This window comes from Ochotona curzoniae, unplaced genomic scaffold, assembly GCF_017591425.1.
Source record: "Ochotona curzoniae isolate NIBS_2020 unplaced genomic scaffold, NIBS_Ocur_1.0 scaffold_4505, whole genome shotgun sequence".
Taxonomy (NCBI): domain Eukaryota; kingdom Metazoa; phylum Chordata; class Mammalia; order Lagomorpha; family Ochotonidae; genus Ochotona; species Ochotona curzoniae.
Genome location: NW_024467118.1, coordinates 8,275,912 through 8,303,056, shown reverse-complemented (window position 1 = coordinate 8,303,056; position 27,145 = coordinate 8,275,912). Strand labels below are relative to the sequence as shown.

At 43.0% G+C, this 27,145-nt stretch overlaps 1 protein-coding gene across 7 annotated transcripts in view; it reads left to right on the top strand.

The window, feature by feature from the left end:
- Positions 1-27,145, top strand: part of LDB2 (LIM domain binding 2) — a 333,309-nt gene that overhangs the window by 107,578 nt on the left and 198,586 nt on the right. For all 7 annotated transcript variants that reach the window (XM_040965820.1, XM_040965827.1, XM_040965821.1 and 4 more), the window contains exon 2: positions 17,475-17,577. In XM_040965820.1, the coding sequence (XP_040821754.1) occupies positions 17,475-17,577 (103 nt within the window). The remainder of the gene's footprint in view (positions 1-17,474; positions 17,578-27,145) is intronic.

Sequence of the window (27,145 nt, the reverse complement as noted above, 5' to 3'; positions counted from 1 at the left end):
TTTTTTTCCAATGTTTAAGACCACTTGTGTTTGTTCCAGTAACAAAAATTGTTTGAAATAATTTATACTTCTTATCATTCTTTTCTCCAAATGTACAATCTGAACCTGTTTCTTTACACTTTTAAAATGAAAATATGGCAACATTTTCGTTGACTTTAGTGGGATTTATTTGCTTATTCATTTAACAAATTTTATAAAGAATATTGTCTCATTCAGGTGCTGGGGTTGGAGCTTAGTAAAGGGCCCCCACACAGCTCCAAGAACAGAAGACAAATGATCTGCACAAACGCAGGCAAAAACAATTATTCTTAGCAATAAACAGTGTGAGAAAAATGGGCTGAGACTAAATAAAAGAGAGAGAAATTCTTTTACACCAAGTGGCTAACAAGGAGGTGAGGTTTATCGTAGCTGAAGATTGGGAGACCGTGCAATGAAATGTGTTTCTCCCCTGACTCCCCAATCCAGTATTTCCTTCTCAGAATTACATTAGTTGCACGTTGGGTATTTTAATCTTCCCAGTATAATCTGAAGAATATATCGTAAGCACATTCTGTGTGTCTCTAACTGTGGTAAGTGTATTCGATTGAATTAGTCAGGAGAAAAAGTATGTGGGTCACTCCTCAGACTTTAGCACGCCCACATGCTTGGTGGAGAATACGATTTGGACATATTAAACCATCTCACAGCTGATACTCCTAAGAGTAAGTATCTTTTCTGGAAGCAAAGAGTAAGTTACAGCCAGTTATACTGGACTGAGTAATGTTCTCCCCAAATTTGTATCCATGTGGAGTCTCAGAATATCACATTACCTGGAAAACAGGCCTTTAAAGGAATTATGCGTTATGATAAGGTCCAAGAGCCAGGGTCCTTTCAAGAAGAAAACACAGAGAAATGCTGTGTATGGAGTGATGTCTGTGCAAGCCAGCGGAGGTCCAGAACTGCCAGCTACTTCCAGGAGCTGGCAAGAGGGCATAGAACAAGCTCTTTCTCAAAGCTCTCAGAAGAAACCCACCCTGCTGACAGTTTTATTCAGGAGTTCTACACCCTAGTGCTTATGAGAAAAGAAGTTTGTTATTTTAAACCACCAGCATGTGGTCATTTGTTATAGACGTCTTAGGCAACAATACTCTCACACACATAACAGTGAGGACTTTTGAGCTCCAGAGTGTGACCCAAACCCCTGACCTGGCGTCACCACCCACTGTTAAGCCCTAGCTTCTCCTTTGTGCCCTAACACGTTTCTCACCTGTCATTACATTGCAACATTGAAGTCTGTTTCTCTCTCTCTCTCTCTCTCTCTCTCTCTCTCTCCACTATCAGTTCCTTGTGGGCAGAGATCAGATTTAATTCATCACTGTGTACCCTACTCTTGGAATATATTTGGCACTTCACAAATGTTGAAAGAATGAACAATGAAATAAATCCTTCTTGGCTAAAGGAGTGTTTCAAAAGATTGAGAAACCCCAAACAACTCACCATTTTATTTATTCCTTCTGTTGGTATTATTAAATGGGTCTTTTGGTGCCAGGAGTTGTGAGAGCAGTTAGAAACACGGGGATAAACAAGTAAAAGGGCAAAATTTAAGGAGAAGTTGGAGAAGGAGAAAAATTAAACCTGCCAACAAATATATGTATAATTGGTGACGTAGGTAACTTGGACCTGAGGTAAGCGTCTGGATGGAGATGGACAGCATGGTGGACATCGTCATTGGAGCTCCCCCAGTTCCATGGTGTTCACAAAGATCTCTCTTCTGGAAAGCACATTGAGACTGAGAAACAGTGTGCCTCATAAGCTGCAGTCGTGCCAAGTCATCAGAGTGACCTACCCAGCTGTGCTCTTAGGGACATGGGTCAACATGAAAATCACCCTGTCTGTGCATGGCCAGGAAGGGGGAGCCCCACAAATGATCAAATGCTGTGTAAAGAATGGCACCAAGTCCTCAGTAAGGCCAAACAGAGTAAAGCCAGACGTGGCATTTTCTCCTCATTAAATCACAGAAAGCCTGAATGACCACCCACGGAGGCTGTCCTCACTTGGAGCTTTGACCAAAGCTGCCTTTCTTTGTATTTCAGCAAAAAGACAAAGCAGAGTTGGCTTTGGGAGATGGCTTCTCTGGCTGGCATCAGCCTGTGCCACTGGTACAAGATTTTCCACAGTTCTATGCCCTGCAGTTTGACGGCAGTGATCTAAGAATGACCTTGTGCTACGGAGTCCTCGTGTCTGTCCTTGGTTTTGGCATTTTCTGTAAATGCTAGCTGTCTTTAATTGCTTCCATGTGGTCCAAATCCCAGTTGATTGGAATTTTATAGAAAGTGGAATTTGCTTTATTAAATAGCATTGCTAAAGGGATTTCAGTGGCCTTCGGTTTCCTTTCTTTACACTTCGACTTTGTGTGTGTGAGTTTTAATTTGTTGCAGTATATATGATTGCTCTCTTTGGTGCTCAGCTTGCTCTCCCAACTTCTCCAATTGTGCATTGTAATTTACTTTATTGCTTCAACATTGCTCTTGGTCTTGCAGTTAAGATGGCTGAATGAGAATCAGATGGACCAGAGTTGGTATCTCGTTTGTATGGTGCATTGGTCCTGAAGCCAGTAGTGTCCTTTGCTTGCCAACATTTTTTATGGTGTTAGAAACAATGAGATTAGAATAATCAGTACACCGTCTGATGTAAACATCAAAGTGTTTTGGGGCTCACGGGTTTAAGTCCACATCTGACATCAGAAGAAATGTGCACTATTCTTTTTCTCAGAGAGATGAAATGACTTACCCAAGGTCACCCATGTAGAATATGGGTGATACAAGGCTAACCATGACCCTGAAAATCCAAGCTGTCTCTGCTTGTATTTCTTGAAATATAGGCAGGAAAATAAAAAACACACTGCTTCTGATATGTTGGAACAAACTTGGAAAATGTTTGAGTGAGTTTCTTCTACATACTATTCTTTTTTTTTCCTTTTTTTTTAAATTGTTATTAACATTGTATTATGTGATACAGTTTTATAGGCACTGGGGATTCCCCCCACCCCTCGGATACCCCTCCCCCCATGGTGGATTCCTCCACCTTGCTGCATAACCACAGTTCAAGTTCAGTTGAGATTCCTTCATTGCAAGCATATACCTAGCATAAAGTCCAGCGTCTTATTGTCCAGATAAGTTCAGTGGCCTCTTGGGGAGACCTTCTCTGGTCATACTATTCTTAATAAAAGTCTCCTCTCTATCTGGAGTAAAGAGAAGTTGTGTGTGGGCTTGTTATAGAGAATGGTAGCCTACCAGGGCTTTGGCACATGGCACCTTGCTACTCAGGTATCTCCGGGAAAACAAAACCAATAAAGGCATTATTGTTCGTGTGACTATGGCAGCTAACAAGCAGGACATTTTACAGTCAGCGATGGAGGTCTTGGGAAGCCAAGGATCTGAGAGCTGGGATACCCAATGGGGTGAGATATAGTATAGCCATAGACGGAAGACTGATGCTTCCGTTCAAGCAGGAAGGCAGTTACCGCTTCTTACTCAATAGTCTTGTGCTGTTCAAGCCTTCAAATGATTGAGCTGATGCTCACTCGTGTGGACGGGGCTGATGTACTTTGTTTAGTCCACTGATCCAGGTAGAAAACACATCCAGAATAATGTTTAGCCAAATGCCTGGTCATCCTATGGCCCAGTCAAGTTGATACATACCATTTCAAGTTGACACATTAACCATTACAAAGGTATAAATTTCAGTGTTCCCTTTATTAAATATTAGTTAAGTAGCTTTGCTAAAGTGACTCAAACATTTTCTCATTAGCTATAAATTGTAAATAGCAGTATCTTACTCAGTTGGCATCTTGTAAGAATGAACAAATCAGTTTTAGAAAGGGGCTTACCCAGCACACTGCCTGGCCCAGAGAAAAGACTCAATAATTATTTGTTAGTGTTACTCTTCTCATATTGTTGTGGCAATACTAAGTCCTGGAGCAGGTCGACAATGATTGGTGCATTTTTGTTGAATATATTTGTTGTGCATTTTAGGTCTTTTTTAAAATGAATTTGGTAAATAAAGTCATTGAAAGCAGAAATCAGCAACTGGGAGTTAGAAAGTGTTGCGTAGGTCATGGCTTGGGTGTTGGCTTTCACCGTGTGTTTATGCTCTGTGAGCCTCAGATTGCTCGTGTGTCTGCCACCTGTGTGTTGATCTGACCAGTTTTGTGGACAGATAACTGAAGACAGACGCGAGGCTGTTTGTGACATTGCTTTGTGGGTGTTGACCCCTTCAACAGATCCTGACTGGGTGATGAAATAACAACTGCTTAATGCCCTGAGCTGAGTAGGGACTGGCCTTCTGAGCTGAGCAGGATGGAATTGTATCCCCAAAGCAAATCTATCTACCATGCCTGGGAAGATCATGGTGGTGTCAAAGAGGAATTTGTGGTGAGGACAAACAGTGATTAGCAGGAAGCTGCTGCAAAGGTTGACTAGTAGAAATTATCTAGGTCATGAATTGCTGTATAGGTGATCCTCTGCCATATAGGCAGAGAAACTCTTCTTAAGATTTGCTTACCTGATTGATAGCAGAGTTATAGCAAAAGAAGAGAGACAGGGATCTTCCATTTGTTGATTCACTCTCCAAATGGTCACAGTGACGAGGGCTGAGCCAGACTGAATCCAGGAACCTGAAACTCCATCTGGTTCTCCATGTGGGTAACAGGGACCGAACTACTTGGGCCATTTTCTGCTTTTACATGCAAATTATCAGGGAGATAGGCTTGAACGGGCACAGTTAGGACTTGAGCTGGTGATCCCATGGAATGCTGGCATTGCAGGTGGTAGCTTAATCTTATGTGCTATACGAAGTGGCCCTGCCCTGGCAGAGGAATTTTTTCGACATTGTATGACATATGAAGAAGCAGTATATTGTGTGTGTGTGTTGTGTTTGAGGGTTGGTTTGCTGGTCCTCAAGATTTAGAGTTAATTGTTCTAGGAAATAGTCCAAAGATAGGCCTAAAGGTTAACATGCAAATGTGGGACCTTAAAGTACTGAAGTACACAGAACTCTTTGACATTGATTTCTAAGCCAAATATTTGCTGCAGTTCAAGTCTGTTTATGGGGAATATGAAGTCCAGACATGCTGAGAAGTCGGCAGCCAGGTGTTGCAATGAGTTTTGACGTGCAGGGCCTGAGTTAGATGTTCCAGGGGCAGTAGGAAACAGAGAGAGAGAGAGAGAGAGAGAGAGAGAAAGTTGGCTGTGAAGGCACAGTGCTTGCGGAATCTTGCTCTGGTGAGACAAAGGGGAGAAAGAAAAGCTTACATTTGTGGAAGAAGAAGCCTGCTGTGAGCCTAGACATGGTCTTTTTGAGAATACAAGCCAGTTTCAAATGTTCTGTAGATATTGTCTCATTTGATGCTCACAAGAAACTTGTGGAGTGCACAGGATTGCTGTTGCATGTTAAGATGGGAGAGCTGAGGCCCAGGCTTGTAAAGGAGTTTAATCAAGGTCACATGGCTGTTAAAGTAAAGGAATTGGTGTTGTTTTGGAAGACCTTTGGAATCCAGAACACCAGGGATCATAGTACTTTCTTGCTTACAACCTTTTCAGGAGATCCCATTGCTTGTCACAAGAGACCCACGTCTTGGCCAGCTCTGCCAGGCCCCCGGTACTCCACCAGTCCCATCTGCAGCCCCCACCTTATTTCCCAATCCTCACATTAGGCATCTTCCCTCCAATTCATTAAATATATCACAGTACATTTCAAGGCTGTTGCACCTGTTCCCTTACCCTAACTCAACCCCTTCATGCATCTACTCTCAGCCTAAACGTGACTTTTTTAAAAACTAATTTCTCACCTCACAAACAATGTGGATCCCCTTCTTGTCTTTCACAAACCTCTCTCATGTTGTCCATGCTGGCTGAGGTTTAATCACAGAGGGTGTTTGTTTGTTAGATGTACCTTGCAGCAAGGAAGTGTATGGGCTATTCTTGTTCATTCCTCTACCTTTACTGACTGCAAAAATCCTTCTGGATCTTTGTGCAGCTCCCTCCCTCCTTCCCTTTCTCAGGAATGAAGCCAGTGCTGTTTTGCCCGGGACATTTGTGCTACCTGTCCCAGAGGCCATGTGTGGACATTTTTGGTTGTCACAGCTGGGAGTAGAGGTGCTGTTGGCATCAAGTGGCTGAGTGGTACAAATGCAGTTGAGCATCCTTCAATGCACAGGGCAGTCCCTTGCAAGGAAGTGCTCACATGCTTACCATGTCAGTGATGCTCAGGTGGAGATCCCTGCTCTGAAGATGCATTCCTGGCAAGAGGGCCCACAGCCACCCTGTCTGCAAGTCCACTTTCCTTCCCCACTCCCATACTTCATCCATTTAAGCTTTAGGAAGACAGGGATTTGCCTCCCCTTTGTTTACTGTCATTTGTGCCTTGGACAGTGTCCAGCACCTAGTAGGTCATCAGTACATTTAAATAAGGCATGAATGAGCTGAGGACCCTGAGGGCCACCAGCAGCCCATCAGAGAGGCAACTGTTCATCATTCTTATGCAGACAACATGGGGCTCAAGAAGGTGATGAGATGAGAATTTTTTTCCTTTACCTTCTTGGGTAACATTGTCGCCATTACAGACCTGAGTAAGATCCTTCAAAAAGATTTTCAGTGAAGGCATGAGTGGAGAAGCATGCTAGATCCAGTGAACAAGAAATTCCTGAGGTCACTTTTGGAAGGACCCTTAGAAACTGTCTCTTCTGTGACTCCTGGGGAAACTGAATAAATTGTCCAAGAACATTTGGGTTGGGATCTTGCGTATGGGCACGCAACAGAGAAGCCTCATAATTAGAACCCGGTTTCCTGATTCCTGCTAGATGAAAGAACGAACGTGAAAAATCCTGCAGCTCTAAATATGGACGCTGGCAGGCAAGCCCCTGTTTCCTAAAGCTCTCTTTTGCCTCGCGAGTTGTGATTTCTAGTTGACAAGGAAGCAAATTGAAGAGCTAAATGTAGAACTTTCCGAGATGCAAATGAGCTCAAACCACGTGCAACTATAGATTTGAGGGTGGTGTGCAAAATGGAGGTTTGGCGCTAGTCAGGCTGCTTAGAAAATTCACTGATTCGAACTCCTTCAGCAGGCCCTGTGCAAGCACTGGGGCTATAGTGAGCATTACAGCATGGTCATTGCCTCAGCAGGCTCTTAGTTTCTATGTCATGATGAAAACAGACAGTGGAGGGTGCCCTATTTTCAGTCTGATGGAGGAGAGTGCTTTGTTGATGTCGGTGCTATGTCAGTTCTGCTAAGGGCGTTGCTCCTTTTCTGAAGACAGGTACTCTTATGTTGGGTGTCCTCATGATGATGGTGTACAAACTGCAGAGAGCCTACTGTGTGCCAGGCACTAGTCTGAGTTCTTCAATGTTCGTTCCTTTCATTCAGCCCTCCTAGTGGCACCACAAGGGAGTTACCGCAGTTACTTGTATTTTTATAGAAACGTCATATGAGATGGAGTGACTTGCCAAAGTTGCAGACAGAAGTGATGGCACTCGGGCCTAGGGCATCTGATTGCAAAGTGCAGGCTAGATTGTCAGGTGCATTATTAATCTGTGTTGTAGATTAACCACAGCAGCTCCAGCTTTGGGACTTTCTCCACCATTCTATAAGAGTACCCTTTACTGGATGCTTGTCCTGTGCCAGTCATAACTGCATGCATTATCTACATTAATTCTGCAAACTGAAAGCGGGGTGCCATGTCCCTTTTAGAGACAATGAACTGGCACACAGAGAATTGATGTGCTTTGCCTGAGGTCCCCGAGGCAGTGAGCAGCAGGGCACCGGGATTCTGGATGCTTTGTACACATGCAGTCATACAGTATGATCTTTTGCGTCTTCTTCTGTAGTATGTTTTTGGAGTACATGTGATACTTAGCATGGATCAGAATTTTGCTCCTTTATTGCTCATAGTACAGGATTTCCATATAAGGAGAGATCACATTTTGAAGCATGTTTATCAGCTGGTAGACCTTTTGATTGCATCCATTTCTTGACCATAGTGACAAATGTTGAGGCTGGGAGCATTCATGAGCTTATATGCATGACCTTTTAAGGTTAATTGGTGATATGAAAAGCAGAATTACACAGAAGAAAACAGAAGAAGAGAGCTCCTTTGTCTGCTAGTTCACACCCCCAAATGGCTGTAACAGCAAAGGCTGGGTTGGCAGAAGCTCCTTCGGGGTTTCCCATGCGGTAGTAGGGGCTGAGCACTTAGACAATTCAATCACATTTCCAGATACATTAATAAGGAGTTGGACAGGAAGTGGTGCTGCTGGGCCTGGAATCCACACTCATACGGGATGCCAGCTTCGTGGGCAATGCCTTAACCCACCGCATACACCACCCTCTTGTGACCTTCCGTTATGTGATGGTGTGTTTCTCTCTCCCTAGCTCTAACACACATGCTTGCAAACACAGAGTCGCTAACAGGGATAAGTTCTTAGCTTTGATTTGCTTTTCACCTGTAAAATGAGAATAATAACACCTGCCTGAGTGTTCAAGAGCTGGAAATGGATCATGCATAGAGCTGGGTTCAATTAAGTGTACAATAAATGTTTGTTGGGTGAGAAATGGAAAGACACAAAACAACTTCAACAAGATGCTGACTCTACTCATGAAATTCACAGTCAAGGTGCTGGGACATGAACTGGTAATGCGTGGCATGATGTAAATGCAGTCCTGCAGGAGAAACTACATCAAGGTTCATGTCAGTTAAAAATATTTTAATAACTTAATATAGATAAGAGAGACTTTTCTGTAGGTTCTAAGCCCGAGTGGCTTCAGAATAGAGATGAGGCTAGAGGAGTGGACTTAGAGAATGCATGAGGGATGGCTGGGAGTGGAAGGCAGGTGTGTGGGGTCACCGCAGGATGAGAGTGGGGAGAGGAATCTGTGTGGGTCTGCCACAGGGTCCCAGGCAGCGGCAATGGGAAGAGTGGATGTGCATGGTGGAGGTGGGCTATACTGAGCACCGGGGCTTTAGACACTCAGGTAGAAGAATCCTTGTCTCCCCATACCTCCAGCAACAGGTGGTTCTGTTCAATGTTTTTAATTTTTTTTTTTACTCTTGCCTGGGTGTACAGTGGCTTACTTTTAATTTCCCCTTCCTTGATTGCAAGTGAAATGCGGCATCTTTTGATAGCTGTAAGCATTTTGATTTATTTTCTTGGAATGGTGCTTTTACATCCTTTGCTCTCTTGCACTATATTGATTTTTGATTTGTAACAGTTTGTCATCTATGCTAGGGTTACTTTTCCCCTCCCAGCTTGTCACACTTCTTACTGCAGCCCAGTGTAGAATGTCTTTCATCACAGTAGTGCTTATAGTTTGATATATTATCAAGTGGGTCGCTTGTTTTTCATTTGCCTTGCACTTTGAGTGAGCTTACAACATTCTGACGACATAAAAATAAATATCTTCCCTCTTCCAGTAGTTTGTGATGTTTGGTTTTCTTCATGTCCATTTTAATTCATCTGAGTTTATCTCCGGTTATGTGAGATGCAATCTAATTTTGTTGCATATTCTGTTTGAAGAGCCAATTGTGGGAACACTACTTACCAGGAGGTTGGTCCTGACCTCGCCATCTAGCAGCGACCTCCCTGGCCCCCGCTTCTCCCCAGGCATGCTAGGCTGTCTTTCCTCTGTTCCAACCCTTGTTCCTTTAGCCTTTCCTCCTGCCTCTACATTACCACGTAAGGAGGGTTCGTGTTGTTGTGGCTCGTGTGCTAATCTTGCTTTTAAGGTGCCTGCTTTGTTTCACAGGGAATGACAGTGGTGTCATGAGTCACTCCTCTTTTGTGGGGCATGCATATACTTTCAAGTTTTCTCTTTTTTCCCCCCATGATGAATACTCCTCTGGTGAATAATTTTTCATGTAAAGAATTTACATATTTTTGGATTATGTCTTTTGGATGGATTCCCAGAAATAGAATTACTGAGTCAAAGGGCATGAATATTTTTAATGCTTTTAATTCGTTGCATATATTTATTTAAAATATTAAAGTGGATAAAAATTCTGGTAAGTTCAGTTTCCTCTATTATTCAGCTGCAGTCAACTGGGTTGTGCCGCATCTGGGTTGGGAATGGCTGTCCTGTGCATGTCCAACAGGGAGATTAATGACATTTTTTAAGAAAAGCTTTATGTATTTGCTTGTTTATTTGTGAGGCAAAGTGACAAAGAGAAAAGCGAAAGAGATCCACTATCTGCTGGTTCATTCCCCAAATGGCTACAACAGCTAGGACTGTGTCGGTTCTAAGCCAGGAGCTCAGTTGCATCTCCTGCTCAGTTGGTCAAGACCCAGTCGCCTGAGCTGTGACCCACTGCTTCCAAGGAGCATTAGCAAGAAGCCGAATTGCAAGTGGAGCAGCCAGGTCTCAAACTGGTTCTCTGTAAGTAGCTGGCATAGCAAGCAGAAAGTAACCCTCTGCGCCCATAGGACACAAGCTGTAATCCAAAGCTGAGAAAAGAGTGATTTGGGCTTCTTCTGGGCACAGTGTAGGTTCTGGTGCCTAGCAGCACAGTCTTGCCTGACCAGGCTGGAGTCACTGTAGGTAGAGAGCAGAGGCGATGGGGCAAGCATTCGTGTGCTGAAGTTGGACACAGGATTTACTGACTGGTTTAAGGTGCATAGTTAGAAAAAGGCAGGGATCTGGAATATGCCCTAAAACATTGGCTGAGCAACCGGGATATGAAAGATACCTTAGCAGGATGGAAAACAACCCAGAAACTGAAAAAAAACCCACCACTTTTATTTCCTCGTTTTTTTCTAAGGAAGAGGAGTGTTCATTTCTAGTGGCTTCTTAAGGCCTCAGCCCTGGCATAATCTTCCAGCTTGTAGTGATGAATTTTTCCTGTCATTTGATCAACTATTCAGATGCAGTTGGGTGGGCCACAAAAACAAGCTGTTGCATCTTGCAAGCTTCTCCAGCAATGTGCTCTTGTCTGCTGTGTTTATGTTGGAACTAAAACCATGTGCCTGGTTTTATGGTGAGTTTTACTCAAGATAGATGATCGCTGCCTCATCACATTCCCTGGCCTCTTTGGATCTCTCACACCTAGATGACGTTATGTCATATGAGGTGTAGTGCTCACTGCCACAGAGCTGTCACCAACAAGACTCGTCCTTGGGGAGCTGTGCCTTGCTATGTCAATTTCAGCGTGGCTCTGCATAGAGTCCTAGTATATATATATTTAACATGCTAAAGTATAAGTCTCTATGTTTGAGTATAAAATAGGACATTCTAAACAAGTCATTATAAAATAGGGCCATTTCTCTATCACACTAGAATTCTATAGATTGCAAGGGTGGTGGGTTAATCTTTGGCAATGAAAACAGAAATTCAGGAATTGCAGTGGGATGAAACCAATGCTGTAATTTACTTGTCATATGAACTTGAGTCCTCTTTTGAACTTACAAAGGGGCTTCAGTGTCTCTTTCAACTGGGGCAATAAGAAGTACCATCCTGCGGCAGACACTGTGAGGATGCAAAGCTAGTGCATTGCTAAGCTGTTTGCATCTTCACGAATTCAGTCATCAAACAAGCCAAACCTCTGGTCTCATAAACAGAGAAGAGGGTGGCTGTGTTCAATCATTATTAAAGTCAAACTATCGGTTTCTTGTGAATTTTGAGACTATGCTATGTTTTAATTACAAATGTGTCAAATCAAATCGTTTAAACAATTGAGCAATTATTTGGTATAAGCCTACCATGTGTCAGATGCTGTGTATAGGAAATGCGGAAGACCTGGGTACAGATCTTGCGTTCCTAAAGCTGACAGGAAGTTAAAGTTTAAAAGACAAATGTTACTTCATTGCAGTTGTGTTAACTGACAAAAAATTCCATTTCTGATAATAAACATATGTGCATATATATGACTGTTTTTAAATGATCTAAAATAATATTCTGTTTGGAATCATCACAATTTATGGAAAATTTAGTACGCTGAATACAGATGGCATTGCGTCTTCAAAGTGTATGAGGGCTGACACTGGGGGTTATCTTGCTGAAGAAATCTGTCCACTCAGCACCACAGGATGCCTTCCTGTTGCCTGTGACCTGTGCTTCCCACGGCAGCATGCGCTTGCGCTAGTGAAGCAGGAGCTGCAAACACTTTCTGAATTAGAAGCCTTCAGTTGTGAATCAGACTCTGTTATGTTCTGTAACATACCATTTTAGGGTCTATCTGTTATGGCAACTTATGCTTACTATGAAATGCAATGCAGTTTACCTGAGAATAAGCAAATTCAGAGTTGTGAATCAGAACAATTTAATCCCTGAAACATGAGTTGTTTAATTCCAGAAGAATAAGCAAAAAGGGGGATTTAAATTCTCTCCCTGTGTGTATTCCATGCCTTGGTGGTTATCAGCTGGGAAGATCAAGTGGTCCTACCTTATGACTTTCACTTCTATGTCACCTTGTAAAATCCCTTGGGTGTGAAAGGCAGCTGTGTTGTGGCCATCTGTTCAGGAGGAAGTCCCACAAATTCAGCACATTTCACATTGATTTGATGTAGAAACAACTAAGTTATTTTGAAGAATCTGTTCTGGACATTGGAACGTCATAGACCGGTTTTAGGAATGTAACTGCCAGAAGAGTTCTGTCTTTGAACTCTTCTTCTGCAGTTTGGTACTTAGGTAATTTGCAAATGTTAAGGTTCTCATCCCTTACTTCTCTCACCCATAAAATGAGGTTAGAGATGGTGTTTTGGTGCATCGGGTTAGACTGACTCTTGGGACATGCCCAACTCATATGGAGTGTGGATTTGAGTTCTGGTACTTCCAATACAGCTCCATGCTAATGCATTGTGAAACTGTGGGTGATATCTCAAATGCCTGGGTCCTTTTCACACGTGTGTGACAAATTGATTGGAGCTCCTCAATTTGGCCTGATAACCCTCACTGACCATTTGGGAAGTGAATGACCATGTCAAAAATCATTTTCTATCTGTCTGTGTGTCAATCTTAAAAGAAAAAAAAAAACAGCTAACAATAGACGTTATCTCATAGGTTGTGAGAGTGGAAGGAGTTCTCAGTGTGCTCTAAGTTCAGAACAGTGTGTAAGCATTGGTGAGTGTAACTACAGATCGTCAGAATTAAATGCACCTGACTCAGAATCAGCATCAGTTTGGCATTGGAGTTTCAGGTTGGGAGACAGGGTGGCTATCAATTAAAGCAACATGACTCCTATGATCCAGGTAAATAAATGACCTGCACTTCCTTCACTGTGAGAAGAACTCTCCTGAAAGTAAGGGCAGAAGGCAAGAGATTAGGGGTCTGTTTTGTCTCCTGTCTCAATACATGGACATGCCAGGCAAAGAGACTAAAGTCGGCATGTATGGCCGAGTGTGCTTTTGCCTCCATCATTTGAGGAACCTTCTGCTTTCTTCATTATCTTCTGGAGAAACCAGCTGACACGTGTAAAATGGGAGGGAACAAAGCAATACAATACCACTTCATGGAGTGGTAGGTGTGTGTGTGTTAGTGTGTGTGAGTGTGTGTGTGTGTGTGTGTGAGAAGTACCATGTAATGAGATTGTCTTATTTTTCACAGCCACAAGGTATGCAGATAGGAGGTGTCCCGCCCTGCCTGTATCCCAACTCCTGGACCCTTTCAGAATATTCTCCACCTAGACTTGTTTTAGTTTAGTTTAATTTTAAAAATCCCCATTTTCAAGAAATAGGTGCTTTAAGCATGGTTCACTCTTTGGAGGGGGTGTATGTGCAGCACGTGACAACTGGTTGCCATGGTAATTTCTCATTATTGTTGAATTGAAAAATAATTACTCTGGCAAAAATCCCATGTAACCTGTCAGTGCTTAAGTTAAAGATGCCGGGGGCAGCCCTGGCACCAGAATCCTGTGTTTGGCAGAGTGGGACAGGGTAAGGGACAGGAAAGAACCTGGGATGGAAGCAAAATGCTTTAGTAGATTCTAAAATATAATTAAAACTCTCTCCTGCTATTTGACATGGGGGTGTCCCTTTTCCTGGTGCATGATTCGGCTGCTGGTGGAAGTTGGGCTCATGTATAAGATGAGACAAAGGACTTTAATCACAGAAATGCATTTGGGGGTTATTTAGAATGGAGAGGATGCAGAGGTATTTTTACCTAATTAAACTATAGTAGAACAGTCAGTAGCGATTGCTCTGCCTGTGTTCAGACTGAGTGAATTTCCTCTTTATGTTTTTGGACATGGCTCTGTGTTCTTGTTGCTTTCCAGTTTTGGAGGAAAGAACCTAGTTTTTTGTTTTTCCCATTCAATAAATACTAACCATGTGCTGTTCAGAGCAAACAACAGGAAGGATTGCAAGTCTCATTGTGATAAGGCGTGCCCTGAGTTAGAAGCTCTGTGCAGGCTGATGGGCAGGACTTATGCAGGAGTTAAAGATGGTTCATTTTCAGTCATCCTCTTATGGGAGTCACCTTGGGGGGCTGGGAGACTGTGTGTTATTGTCCTTGATTCAGTATCAAGAAATAACATCTTTTCGCATTGTGAAGTCCACTTTCAGACCCTGTTTCTTTAAGAGAATAAAAGAGGTATGTCATTCCTAACTCTTCTTTGGGCTTCTAGATGTTCTTCCTTCTCTGGGTAGAGCTACACTGCCTGGAATGATGATGCTCTTTCTGGTCCCGTTCACCAATGTGCTGCTAAGAGTGTTCTTTGCTGCATCTCTGCTGCAACATCTCTAGACCAGGATTCTTCAATGTGGAGCCACAGGGTCCTCCTAGTGCAAGAGCCAAAATAGAAACAAACCTCTCCTCTGTGCTTTCACAGTCACTTCACTGGCATGCCGGGGAAAAATCTCTACATGAATATGAGGGGCTTCAAAGAGTACAGGAAAAGTACATTTTATGTCTCAAGATAAACTTACATGTCTTTCCTGAAACTTGGGTTATAGACATCCAAGGGGACATTGCAAAGGTTATTATCACAGTATCATTGTAGTAGAGAAATTAGAGTATCTAGGTATCATTAGTAGCACAATGCTTAAGTATATTCTGTCCAATCAGTGCATTATTGCATGGTGTTGATAGTGAAAGAAATGTTGAAGGAGAAACACATATCAGGTATAAAGTAACAAGCGTGAGCATTTGGGACAGTTTTGGAGTTGCGTCTTCGGATGCCCACATCCCAGATCTGAATGTCCAGTGGAAGTCCGGGCAACTTCACTTTCAATCCAAGTTTTTGCCAATATGTCTTCTGGGAGACAAAGATGATCCTTCCATCCATCTGGGAGACATACATGGAATTCTGGCCTACTGCCTTGAGCCTGGCCCAGCTCTGACTATTGAGGTTAACTGGGAGAATGAACTAGTAAAGAGAAGATTGTGTGTTTGTGTGTGTGTGTGTGTGTGTGTGCGCGCGTGCATGCGTTCCTGTTCCTTTGTCTTTCAATAAAGTGAAAATTAAGATCATTTTTAAAGGACATAAATACTACATCATTAAAATAAAACATTCACACAAGGCTGGATACAAATGGTATCACATGCTCACCAACAGAAAAGACAGGCGAGGGAATAGCCAGTTGATGCAGCAGTTAAGTCACCATTTGAGACCCTTTCACCCCCTGTTGCAGAACCGATGCTCAAGTCCTATCTGTGCTCCTGATCATCTTCTACTAGTGGATTTTGAGCTCTTTTTCAAACTCTGATTCAACTGTGCCATCCGAGGGCCTGCATATAGCAAGCAGTCAATAAACATGTGGTCGGGAAAAGAGAATAATGGAGGTGGCTTGTAGGGTAAGCCATGCATAGCTCCTGGGTTTCATCAAGAAAAGTATAGGCTTTTGCTGTGGCAACTGGGGAGAAGCCAAAGAGAGGTACAAAAATACATCTGTGTGGAATTCTTTTACTTTCACTGTTTTTGAAAATCTAGTTTGTTCAGTTAAAAAAATTGATCTCTTCATTTACGTGAAAGGGAGAGAGAGGAGGAGGGTGAGAAAGGCAGAGGGAGAGGGCAAGGGAGAGAGGGAGGGAGAGACAGAGAGACGGAGGGAGAGAGAAAGCGATCCCGTTGTTCGTTTGTGCCCCAAATTCCTGCAACATTTTGTCCTGGGGCTGCACCAGGCTGAAGCCAAGAGCCAGGAACTCAATACTCAAGTCAGTTCTCCCAGGTGGGTGACAGAGACCAGTTACTTGAGCCATCACCTTCTTGCCTCTAGGGTGCACCTTAGCAGAAAACTCGCATGAAGAGCAAAGCCAGCACTTGAACTCAGGCCCTGATGGGACATGTCAGAGTCCCAGGCACAGGTGCAATGGAATGCCAAACTGCCGGCCCTAAGATTCTCTTCTGAAGCACAGAACCAACAGAACAAATCTGCCATGTTTCCTGACGTACTGTGGGGGCTGGAGGCTCATTCTTAAGATCTTCCAAGGACAACATCTCGCCTGTCATGAGCAGAGTAACTTATTGGGAAGAAGACGTGCCACATCTTCATAAAGGCCCCAGCAGCAGGGACTCTGAGTTCAGAGCAACAATTCCTCTTCTGTCCCCTCCTCCCATCTTATAGGCAGCTGGGAAGCATCTTGTCCTAAAACCTGGCACTAGCCAGCAATTCTCTGGAACAAGATTATGCTTAAGAACTGAAGGGTAAATCGGGCCATATACAGAGCACGGCCAGGGTATGATTTGTCCTTTAAATATGACACTCTGTATAACTTTTCTAATTCACTGTTTCAGGAGGCCTCCTTCTCCCTGTGGAGATTAGCAATGATTCTTGCTGCCTTAAACTGGGCCACTTCCAAAGTGTTTTCTGGATGAGCCAGAGCAAAACTCAGCCCAAGACAAACAGAGTTCATGCGGGTGGCCTGCATTCTGTTGAACTGCTCTATTTTTAATAATCATTTGAGTAACATGCTCGTGGTTGCTTATTATCTTGAAACAACACTAATGAACAATTTGCAGACCTACAATAGTTGTTTGGTCATCAACCCCTCCACCTTTCTCTCTCCATGGAGCCATACCGATGTCATCTATAGCATCTCTTACAGGGGTAGTTACTCAGAGCAGAGCTCAGGATAGTCCTTCTCAATTGAAACAGTTCAAGGCAAATCACCCCACATATCCTGGTTATAATGTTGTGGTTGCTCTTTGTGCAAAATGACTCTTTAAATAAAGAAGAGAAAGAAATGGGGTAAGGGGATTTGAATATGTTTTATATGAAATGTAAATCCTTTGGTTAAAAAAAATTGTAGTGCTCCATGGTACATTTATTATATCTCCCCAATCCATCCTGGAAAAGTGCGTTTTCATTCAGCTCTATCTGCTCACGGATGAAACTGGAATTTAGATGATTGATTCCAAAAGTGAGCACAGGCAGGGCAAGGCCTCTGAGGACAGTCACAGATGTCTGCTAACTGCCCAGCAGGTACCAGGCACTGAGCTCTGCTTCCTCTTTACTTTCCCTTCTTCTCTGTGAAATGTTTTCCTCCTGTTAAATAACTGATCTGTCTCTTTCCAGGACAGTGACAACCTCTGGTGGGATGCATTTGCCACAGAATTTTTTGAAGATGATGCCACATTAACCCTTTCATTTTGTTTGGAAGATGGACCAAAGCGATACAGTAAGAACGTTTCTACTTCTCATTCTCTCTCTCTGTGCCTGGAACAAAACCACAGGGGTCTTTGGAGAGTGGCTCAGGGCTGGCAGCCCGACAATAATTTCTCGACTGGTGACAATGCTCTTGTTTCTTGTCAAGGCATTGTCACTGGTAGCAGTCCGCGGTGTGGTCAGAGAGTTCCATCGGGGATCAGGGCATGTGGGCACCTGCGTGTTTAGAGCAGAAAGCAAACATATGCCCACTGGGTCACCCGGTCCTAGGTGGAGCCCAGTGATGGGAAGTTTCCGTGCGTCTCTTCTCGGCCATCCTTTTAATCATTCACAGCATGTACTTGACACCCAATGTTCTGCTTCTGAGATTTCTTTTAAATAAATAACAAAGAAAGTCTCGGTGCCACTGTATCAGCCACATCCTTTTAATTCCCTCTTCTCAATGATCTCAGGTATTTATTTGACAAGTGCTATCTTTTCTTGGAGAAAGCGGAGGCCACGACCACTTTGAACATACAGCTTGGGATTAGTGTTGACAGAATAATAGCTGTTTGTCTTTGCGGTAGTGATAACTCTGTATAGATCCTCAAATTACAGCCTGTGGCACCACGGGCAACAGCTGATCTTTCCTGATTAGGTTCAGCCAACTTGTCTGCAATCAGATTTGCTAGTCTGTGGTATCAGACCAAGAGGCATACATATGTCAACATAAAAGCAATTAATGTCCGGTTAGATCAGAGAGTGATGTGTTTCTGGAAATCAGTAGCGCATATGAAAGGATCCATCTGAGGAGAAACCATCTCCGCAGTCACAGACTGCGATGACAGAGCCCACCATGGCATGCGTGAACCACACCAAAGCCTTTGCAATGGATAGGCGATCTTGATAAATGTAATTGAACGCTCTGATTGGTGCTAACTCTGTTTCAGAGCCACCAGGGAGCAGTAGATTGTCTTGTCTGTTGAATTTGGGGCTACTTTAGAAAAGTTTCTACTGTACAGGTATATTGCAAGATGTGTTAGCTAACTATGCTGAGGTCCACATCTGCATTTTATCATTCTGTGAGTGTCAGTAGGCCAGTGAGGACTTCTGCCAGGTTTTTGCATTAGATTCGTGCGTTATGGGCTTTGAAATTGTGGCAAATCACAAAGGAAAATTTTGGGTGAGAGAGGAGGAATGGCATTTAAAAATGAGTTTGTGCTTATTTCAAAAACAACAACAAAAGACAAATTAAAGCCATGGTCAGGCCTGTGTCTCATGGAATTCAGTCCTGGATTAGGATGTTGCTGTTGCCACATCGGAGTGCATTGCTCCACTCCTGGCTACCCCATGCCTTTGATCCAGCTTCCTGCTACTGCTCCTGGAAGGCAGCAGCCGAGGGTTTAGGTCCTTGGGCCCCCTGCCATGCTTGCCGGAGACTAGCAGAGATTTCCTGGCTCCCATTCCACTTTGGCTCAGCCCCAGTCATCCTGGGCTTGTGAGGAATGAGCCATCAGTTGTATCTGCCTTTTAGCCTTGCACAAAAATGTATGCAAATTAGAAAATAAAAAGTACATGAATTTTTTTCTGCATATGCACTTCCTTGAACTTTAAGAAGTTCCCTTACAGTTATAAGACCACAGATGGTTTAGAGTTAAAACAAAGTGACTCTTGTCAGAAGCCCTGGAAAATCCCCTTCTGAGGATACAGCTGGATTAACCTGCATTCCTGGTATGGGGAGCCCCAGGCAGGCTCTGCCCTTACAGGGATGTTTCCATCAAAGTCCCTGGAAGATGGGTAAAATCAGGAATTACTCTGCCCAGAGGCTCCCTGATCAATGGCTTCTACAAAGCTGTCATCCCTCTCAGAGCCCACTCTTTTTTTTAATATTTATTTTTTCTTGGTGAGACATAAGCTTGAATAACTTCAAGTTATCATTGTGTTGTGTTCCCTTGCTTTATGGGTTCAGGGATCCATCGGGTTCTGCTCTGGGAGATAGAATCATAGTTTTAAAGCCTGTACTTGTAAAACAGATTCTTATTCTTCCCTCCGTCCACCCCCCACCCCGACATCACCAGAGGAATGAGCCATGATCAATACTGTGTAAGATCTTCTATCCATTCCCAGGAATGCATGCCTGACTATGAGTCGTTGTGGTCCAGGTTTCTTTGTTTCTTGAAGCCAAAATATTTCCCGAGTGGAGAAGAGAAACAAGGATGATTGACAGTCCTGAGCCAAGTCTCATCAGCTGCCTTGCTGGCAGCCTGGTGATGTGCATACATTGCTGATGTGCAGGCGAGTGACAGCTGATTGACAGCACAGCACTGGGAGACAGGGAAGATGAAGCTTGCTTAGAACGCCTGACACGTGCTGTTTATGCAGTGCTCTGAACCCAGGCGTTGCCACCTTAACCCGTTCCCCAGCCAGGCACGCTGGGAGAAAGCCTGTTGGACAGCGGGAACTGGAAATGACAGCCTTGTCTCCTAGGGCGCTGAAGGCTTTGCCTTTGTAAGGAGAGAGACTAGGCTTGGCTAATACATTTGTGCTTGTAAAATAATTCCCCCAATTACATAGTTAGGCAAAAGGAAATATTCCAGAGGAGGCTGTTGCAGCCTTTCCTGGACTAACTTTTCCTTCCTCCTCCCCATCTCTGTTTTCTCTGTGTCTTGTTGGCTCTCTGAGAGGTTCTGTTTCTGAGCTACCGTAAATCCTTTAATAGATGCCTGTTTGCGCGTTCTCTGGCAGCCCTTTCTGGAATGTTATTTCTGTGCGGACAGCAGCTTGGTTTAGTTAATCATTGAATTTTCACATTAGTACAGGTGCTGGTGCACAACATGTGCTCATTAAGTATTTGTTGAGTGAAAGAGTGGTGTGAATACATGATCAGAGAAAAGCTTTGCTCGTCAAACTAGGATGTTGGCAAAACGTTTCTTTGGACTCAATGCTAACAGAACTTGGTGCACAATACTTGGGTGGTATTCAGAAATACATTTTAGGGTCTAATTTAATTTATTTAATGAGAAAAATATTCTCAATGATATAGTAATTCAGGAAAGAGCTAATCTGTGGGCAACTCCCTTCTCCTTCTCCCGTCCCCAGGGCATTTCTATATTCAAGTGAATCCTCCAGCCATGCAATCCCAGCCCCCAAAACCCTTCACTCTCCTGATGGGAGTGGGGTGCTCAGGGCTAGGACTGAGCTGATGAGGGGACCACTGTACCAGATAGAAGATGCTGCTGCTGCCTGGCTGCTGCTGATGCCCTGCTTGCAGTGGCTGGTATGTGAGGATGTGTGGAAGGTCCCAGGGAACAGGGCTGTGTGTTCAGAGGCCACTGCCCACTCTGGCAGGAGGCATGTCAAGAAGATTGCTTGGCTTTTGCTGGGGGGTTCCATGCAGATTCTTCCTTTGAATGGGCTGGGGGTTCAGGAAAGTGGCAGGTCAAGTGGGCAGTTTCCTTGTTAGCAGGTCAGTGCAATAAAGACTAGGAGAGCCAAGAAGGATCTTTAAGAAAATATGAAATCCAGTTCCATAGAAGTAGGTAGATGTCCAGCTTGTTGGGGAGCTAGAGATTAATGTCCCTTGGCCTCCAGTCTGCTGACAGCCCCACGCCTACATCTACCCTGGCATCATTCCATAGCTGAGGGAAGAGAAAGGATTTTGTTAACACACATTTCTGGGAGGCGAAGTGAAACTCAGGAGTAATGACTGTGCCTTTACCAAAACAGAAAGAAAGGGGAGCCAGGAGTTAGGGTCCTCAAAGCACTCTATGCAGCTGCTCTGCCATTCCAGGCTCAGCTTGGTATGTTACAGATTTCCCCACCCTAGGTGGACACATACATGAGGCAGACTGGTCTCTTGGTTGCTTGTCTCAAGCAAAACATTACTGTTCCTTTGCTCCTCTTAGTAGTTAGCAGGAATACCCTGACACATTCTCTCCCCCTTCTTAGTCATCACAGTCATTGGGGTGCCCTGTGTCTTGTGGCTCCCTCAGCAAACCCAGCCTGAATGAAGTTAGGCATGTTCTTAGGAAATCTGCGTCAGGAAATATTTTCCTGCTTTAGAGATGCATGGGAAAAAAATCTCTGGCGGCTCCTGAATACTGGCAGTGGTGAGGCTGCATGGTATAGGAGAAATGACACAAGTGGTCAAGGTGGACACTTAAGGCTTTCATCCATATGTTGCTGCATGAACAGAACCTGCATCTCTGTGACTGCAAAATGGGTCTCAGGGTGCAGTGCTTGGCTTGTGGGGAAAATGAAATGAAATGATACAAAGAGACTAAAGTTATTGGAAGCATGTAGTTGTCAGTCGTTGTCTACTGAGAACAGCGCGTGACTATATCCCCACTGTGGCCTCTGAGCATTGAAGAGTTTGTGTTTCACTGGGAACCGTCATGTGCACCACGTGCAGCTCCTGCCACAGGGGCTCCTGGACCAGGGAGAGCACAGCTGAGCCCTCTGCTGCCTGGTCCCTGCTGGAATGCAGAGCCGAGAACATTCTCTTCCCATTTTAAGGGCAGAAATCCAAACTCACCTCTGCTAAGTAAATGCTTCTAAAGAAGGGAATGGAAGGGGAAACGACTGAAGACTACAGCTTACGTGGCTAAACAATGTTTAGAAGGCCACTGCTTTGAAAGCTTAGAAAAGGTTCTCACTCCTGAAATGCCTTCTTGTTTCACAGTACTTCCTTTAGGCATGGAGTCTGATACTTGGTTCAAATTCAGCCCTGTTTGAGTGGTTTTGGGGTACCACTGGCCTCCTCTGAAAAGTGCTTTGAGGGCATGATATGTGCAAAGCATTTCTGGCCCTTGGAATTGCTGCCCCTGTGTTAGCTTTGAACCCATTCCTCCCTGTGGATTGAGAGCCAAGAGAATTCAGATTAGATCATACACCTGCTATTTTATCTTGCCTTCCATCTTCCGTCTTCCATCTTCCATCTGAAACACGGATGTCCAGTAGGACACGCCTTCATGGACACAGCAGACAAGAACCATTCTGTGGATCCTGGCATATGGCTCTTTCTCCAGCAAAAGCAATTAAAGAATGTCCGCTATGTCTTCATTTTCTTGTCACCCAAACTCATCAATTCAAGAACTGCAATGCAGCCCTCTCTAGAGCCTGCTTCTCTTCTACATTTTCTTCTCTCATCCACTTTTCCTCCCCTCATTTTTTCCTCAAAGCTTTGTAATGTTGACTAAAATTTCCAATTTTGTCTTGTAATATGTGTGTTTATGTATTACATATTTGGACCTGTTCCCCTAAGGTAAAGAAGTTTTACAATGTTCAAGTAGCGGCACTGGTTACTATTTTTATCCCGTTTTTATTGGTTCACCTTACCCACTTTTATATTTATTGGGTTTTCTGTATATGAATTTTGAAGACATATACTATAATTTTCTTTCTGTTGCTCTAGTATCATATTGCATGATTAAAAATATGTTTCTCAGACAATCACTCTTCAATAACATATAGAAGATATTTTGACACTATGCTTACTATTGTGGTATTGCCATGGCCTTTCAAAAAATTACGCGTTAATAGCATGCCTTGCAGCACACTGGGAAAAAGAAGTTCAAGACTAGAATCTGTGCATACATCTTTCCTATGAATTATATCAATAGAGTCTGCGAAGTCTAGAATGGCCTGGGTTTGCATGGTCAGAGTTTGAGACAACTGGACCACATCAAAGGCAGGGACCAGTTGTCGTCTGGGAGTTAGGAATTCACAGAGTAGTAACTGTGTTCCCCTGAAATTCTCTCTGAAATGGGGGGTGAAGATGAGAATCCTGGAATTTGGATACACAGAGTCTTTGCTCTTCCAGCAGGTATGTGATGTGATGTTAGACATGTTGCTCAAACTACTGTAACCACTATGTCATCATCCATTACTCCAAGGTAATAAGAATGCCCACACCATAGGCTGCTTAAGAAGATTCTCTGAGAGGTTTCCATAACATGAGCTTAATGCTGTCCCTGGAAAGCACACTGTAAATGCTTCCTGCATAAATGAATGAGTGGATGAACGACTAAGTGAATGTGTTAAGCCTACCAATGTGACAGTCACTTGAAATTAAATTAGAGGTCGGTTGCCTTTATTTGGTTAAATTACTTGCTCTCAAAGGATGTGTGGGCAGAGCCAGTTTAGACTTGTAGGGCAACCCTAAGAACTCGGTGGCTAACTAGAAGAAGCACTGATACCAGTAGGAGAAATTTCTACTGATTTCAATGAAATTTCAATCTATTAAATTACAATGCCTATTCAACAGAAAGTAAGACTTCCACAGCCCCCCAATCCCACTTTTTTAAAAATCAGGGAGCAAAGTGCTTCTATTGAACACTCATCAACCTGTCTTGGCACCTTCTTTGGGTTCTATGCAGTATTTTCTAAAGACCAGATGAAAGCAAATTGGCTTGGCATCCAAAAATTTATCTTGGAGGAAAGAATGCACTTCCTCCAAGTAGTTTTTGATGGTTAATTATAGATTTATTTGTTGCATCATGATATGATTGTGGCTGTCTTTGAGAACTCAGACTTTTCATTGGTGGAGTTACATTAAGTAGTTTCTGGATGCCTCTACCCCCTGACAGTGATTGTAATCAATGACTGTTCATAATAGCTATTTTCACAAGGGTGGTGAAATTTGGAGCAAGTCAAGTTAGGATTAAAATAAATATTCACTTAAATCTACTTGTTTCTTTACTCATTCATTTATTCAAAATCCTCTGAATTTTACTATTTGTCCTATGTTATCTTAGGCAGAGAGCCCTTTGGAAGAAAATAAATATGTGTTTAGTTTTTTTTTTTGTTGCTGTTGTTTCATATAAAACTCTTGTCTTCAGTTAGCAGAAACAATCAAGTGACTCAGAAAGAGAATATTCTTGTGACATTAATGGAAAAATCTGGACTAATTCTCCAGAATGACTTGAAAGAGAGCCTCCAACTGATAAATGAAGTGATGATTTCTGAAGGAGAAAAAGGAGACTGAATCTCTTCCCATTTGTGGTTTCAAATTGATGGTATCAGAAGTTGTAAATTGGTCGTAACAATAGATTGAGCAGGCGTTCCATTCTCTCATCTCTAATAAATACCATGCTAATGATCACATGAGATAATGGACAGAAAAGTGCTTTGAATAAATCTAAAGTATGGTACAAGTTGAAGGTATAATTATCATCATATTTATAATTCATCTTTCAGATTTGTTGAGCTTTTATTTTTTTCCCTATGTGTTATAAATCAAGCTGTTATGGAATCTGGGATGGTTGTTAGATCTTTTGTCATGGTATTAAAATTGTCAAAGTCAGACCTGTGACTGCCCTTAAGAATTTAGTTACAACGTTCCTATGAGGTACCAATCAGGAAAAAAGACATTCTGTGTTGTCGTGAAACTTTATTTTTTATTTGAAACTCAGAGAGTAATGGGGGTGAGGGGGAGGTGGTGAGAATGAGAAGTCGGGGGAGGGAGGGATGCGAGGTCTTGCATCTGCTGGGTGCATTCCCCAGATGGCCTTCAGGAGTTGGGAATGGCCAAGCAGGAACTCCAGATAGGCCTTTCACCGGGGTGGCAGGGATTCAGGCTGTGGGCCGTTACCTGCTGATCCCAGGCACAGCATCAGCTAGAATGTAAGCAGGGTGCTCTGATGTAGGGTGTGCGCAGCCCCAAGGATGGCTTCACCCATGATAGCACAATGGCCACCCTAATCTGTTGTTTTTGAGGCTCTGAGTGACTGTGGCATTTGGGACCTTGGTACACGCTTTGCATAATCTTTAGTGTCACGTGGCTTTTATCTACTTCTCTATCCTACACATGGCTCCCAAACCAACATGGTCCCATCCCTTAGTAGTAACACAAAAGACGTATTCAACCACAGTGACAGGTGGCGTTCCTGGCATTTAATACCACTTCATCTCCACCTCTTTGCTTCTAACTTATCAGGTTCCCCAATAAAACATAAAGAAACAAATGTAATATTTGGGACATACCGATACAGAGGGGATCTGTGCCAATAAATAAATAAATATATATATATATATTTTATATATGTATAAAATGCACTTAATGTGCCAAACACAGCTTAGCCCCATGGTCCACTATGGAGACTCGGATGCTTACCCACCTGATCGCGTACCTGAGAACTACAACTTGTTCCTACTGCTGAGAACCATGACAGAGACTACTGTTTCCACATATTACTAAGCCAGGAAACTATCAAAGTGTATGATTCAAAGGATGAATTCCACTGCTTGTACATCACATTTGCACCATTGTAAAATAAAATATTGAAAGTCAAACCATTGTAAATTGAGGTACCACCTACACTGCAAAATTATTTTCTTTATATCCAAAATTCAAATTTAGCCAGGTGTCTCGCATTTTTGTTTTTCAGTATGGCCTATCTGCTTGAGCTTGAGCAGTTACTACTGATTGTTAGTTAGCCTGACAACTTATATAAGAAAGGATGGTAAGAAATTTACCTGGTCTTTTTTATCACAATATTCTTGTCTCAGTGTCTAACAGCTGTGTCTTGTCTCTTGTGTCCCACCCAAAGAAAGTAGTGCTTCTACACATGGTTGAGGGCAAAGGGCCATGCTGAAGTCTTCTGGAGCTTAAATCCAAAGTCCATCTTGCAGGCCATCTCTAGTTGACTGTGTCGAATGTCTTGAGAGTTGTTGAAAATTTTATGCATGATCTGCCTTCAAAGACGGAAAAGTTCCAAAAGGAGCTAAACTTATCATGTTCTAGCCCTGGTGCAATAGCCCGAGCACTGTGAGAAAGAGGGACGCGAAATGCCATGGTGTTCTTGCGATGTAATGTGCCATGTATGATGACTTAGTCTCGTCACGCTGTATTGAGTATTAGAAAATCGTTAAGACTGTAGATTTGGGGTGTGATCAGAATGATTACAAACCAGGGTAACTGTATAAGGAGATAGTTGTGTTAATGACCATTTTACTATTTATATTAAAAATGTAGAAGATGACGGAGTGTGGAGAAAAGAGTAATTGAATCTGCTTCCAGAGGGAAAGGACGGAGATTAGCAAAGATTTCTAGCGTTATAAAACGCCGAATTTCTTAAATCCTAGCACATAGATACTCCTCCACAATATATTACGCAAATGAGGCTTTTCAGAAATATAGCTCACAGGCACATCACTGCACCTATGGTTTTCCCATGTTTCAATAAGTTCCCACCATCACAATCCCAAGACACCAGAGCTGATTATTCACTACAGAGTGCGAGAAATGTCAAAGAGCCATTCAGAATCAGAGCTTAAGATGAATATTTCAAACTCCAAAATAAAATTATAGGTGCTCAAGCTACAGTACCAGAAGTGAACTTCATTTTTGCTTTGGGTGTGTCGGCCCATGGACTACTGGAGTAGTTGACTGCAGACTTGGCCAAGGTTCTGGAAAGCCCAATTAGGCTGTCAAATCTAGAATAAGTAGTCCTTAGCGATGGTTAACCAGGAATTTGAATCTTCTTTCTGAATAGATCATGTGGGAAACACCTATTAATATATTTAACCTTGCTTAAGGACTTTTATGTGTTATCTTACTGTGCCCTGGGAATAAGAAGATAAATGAGCAGAATCTGCTGCTT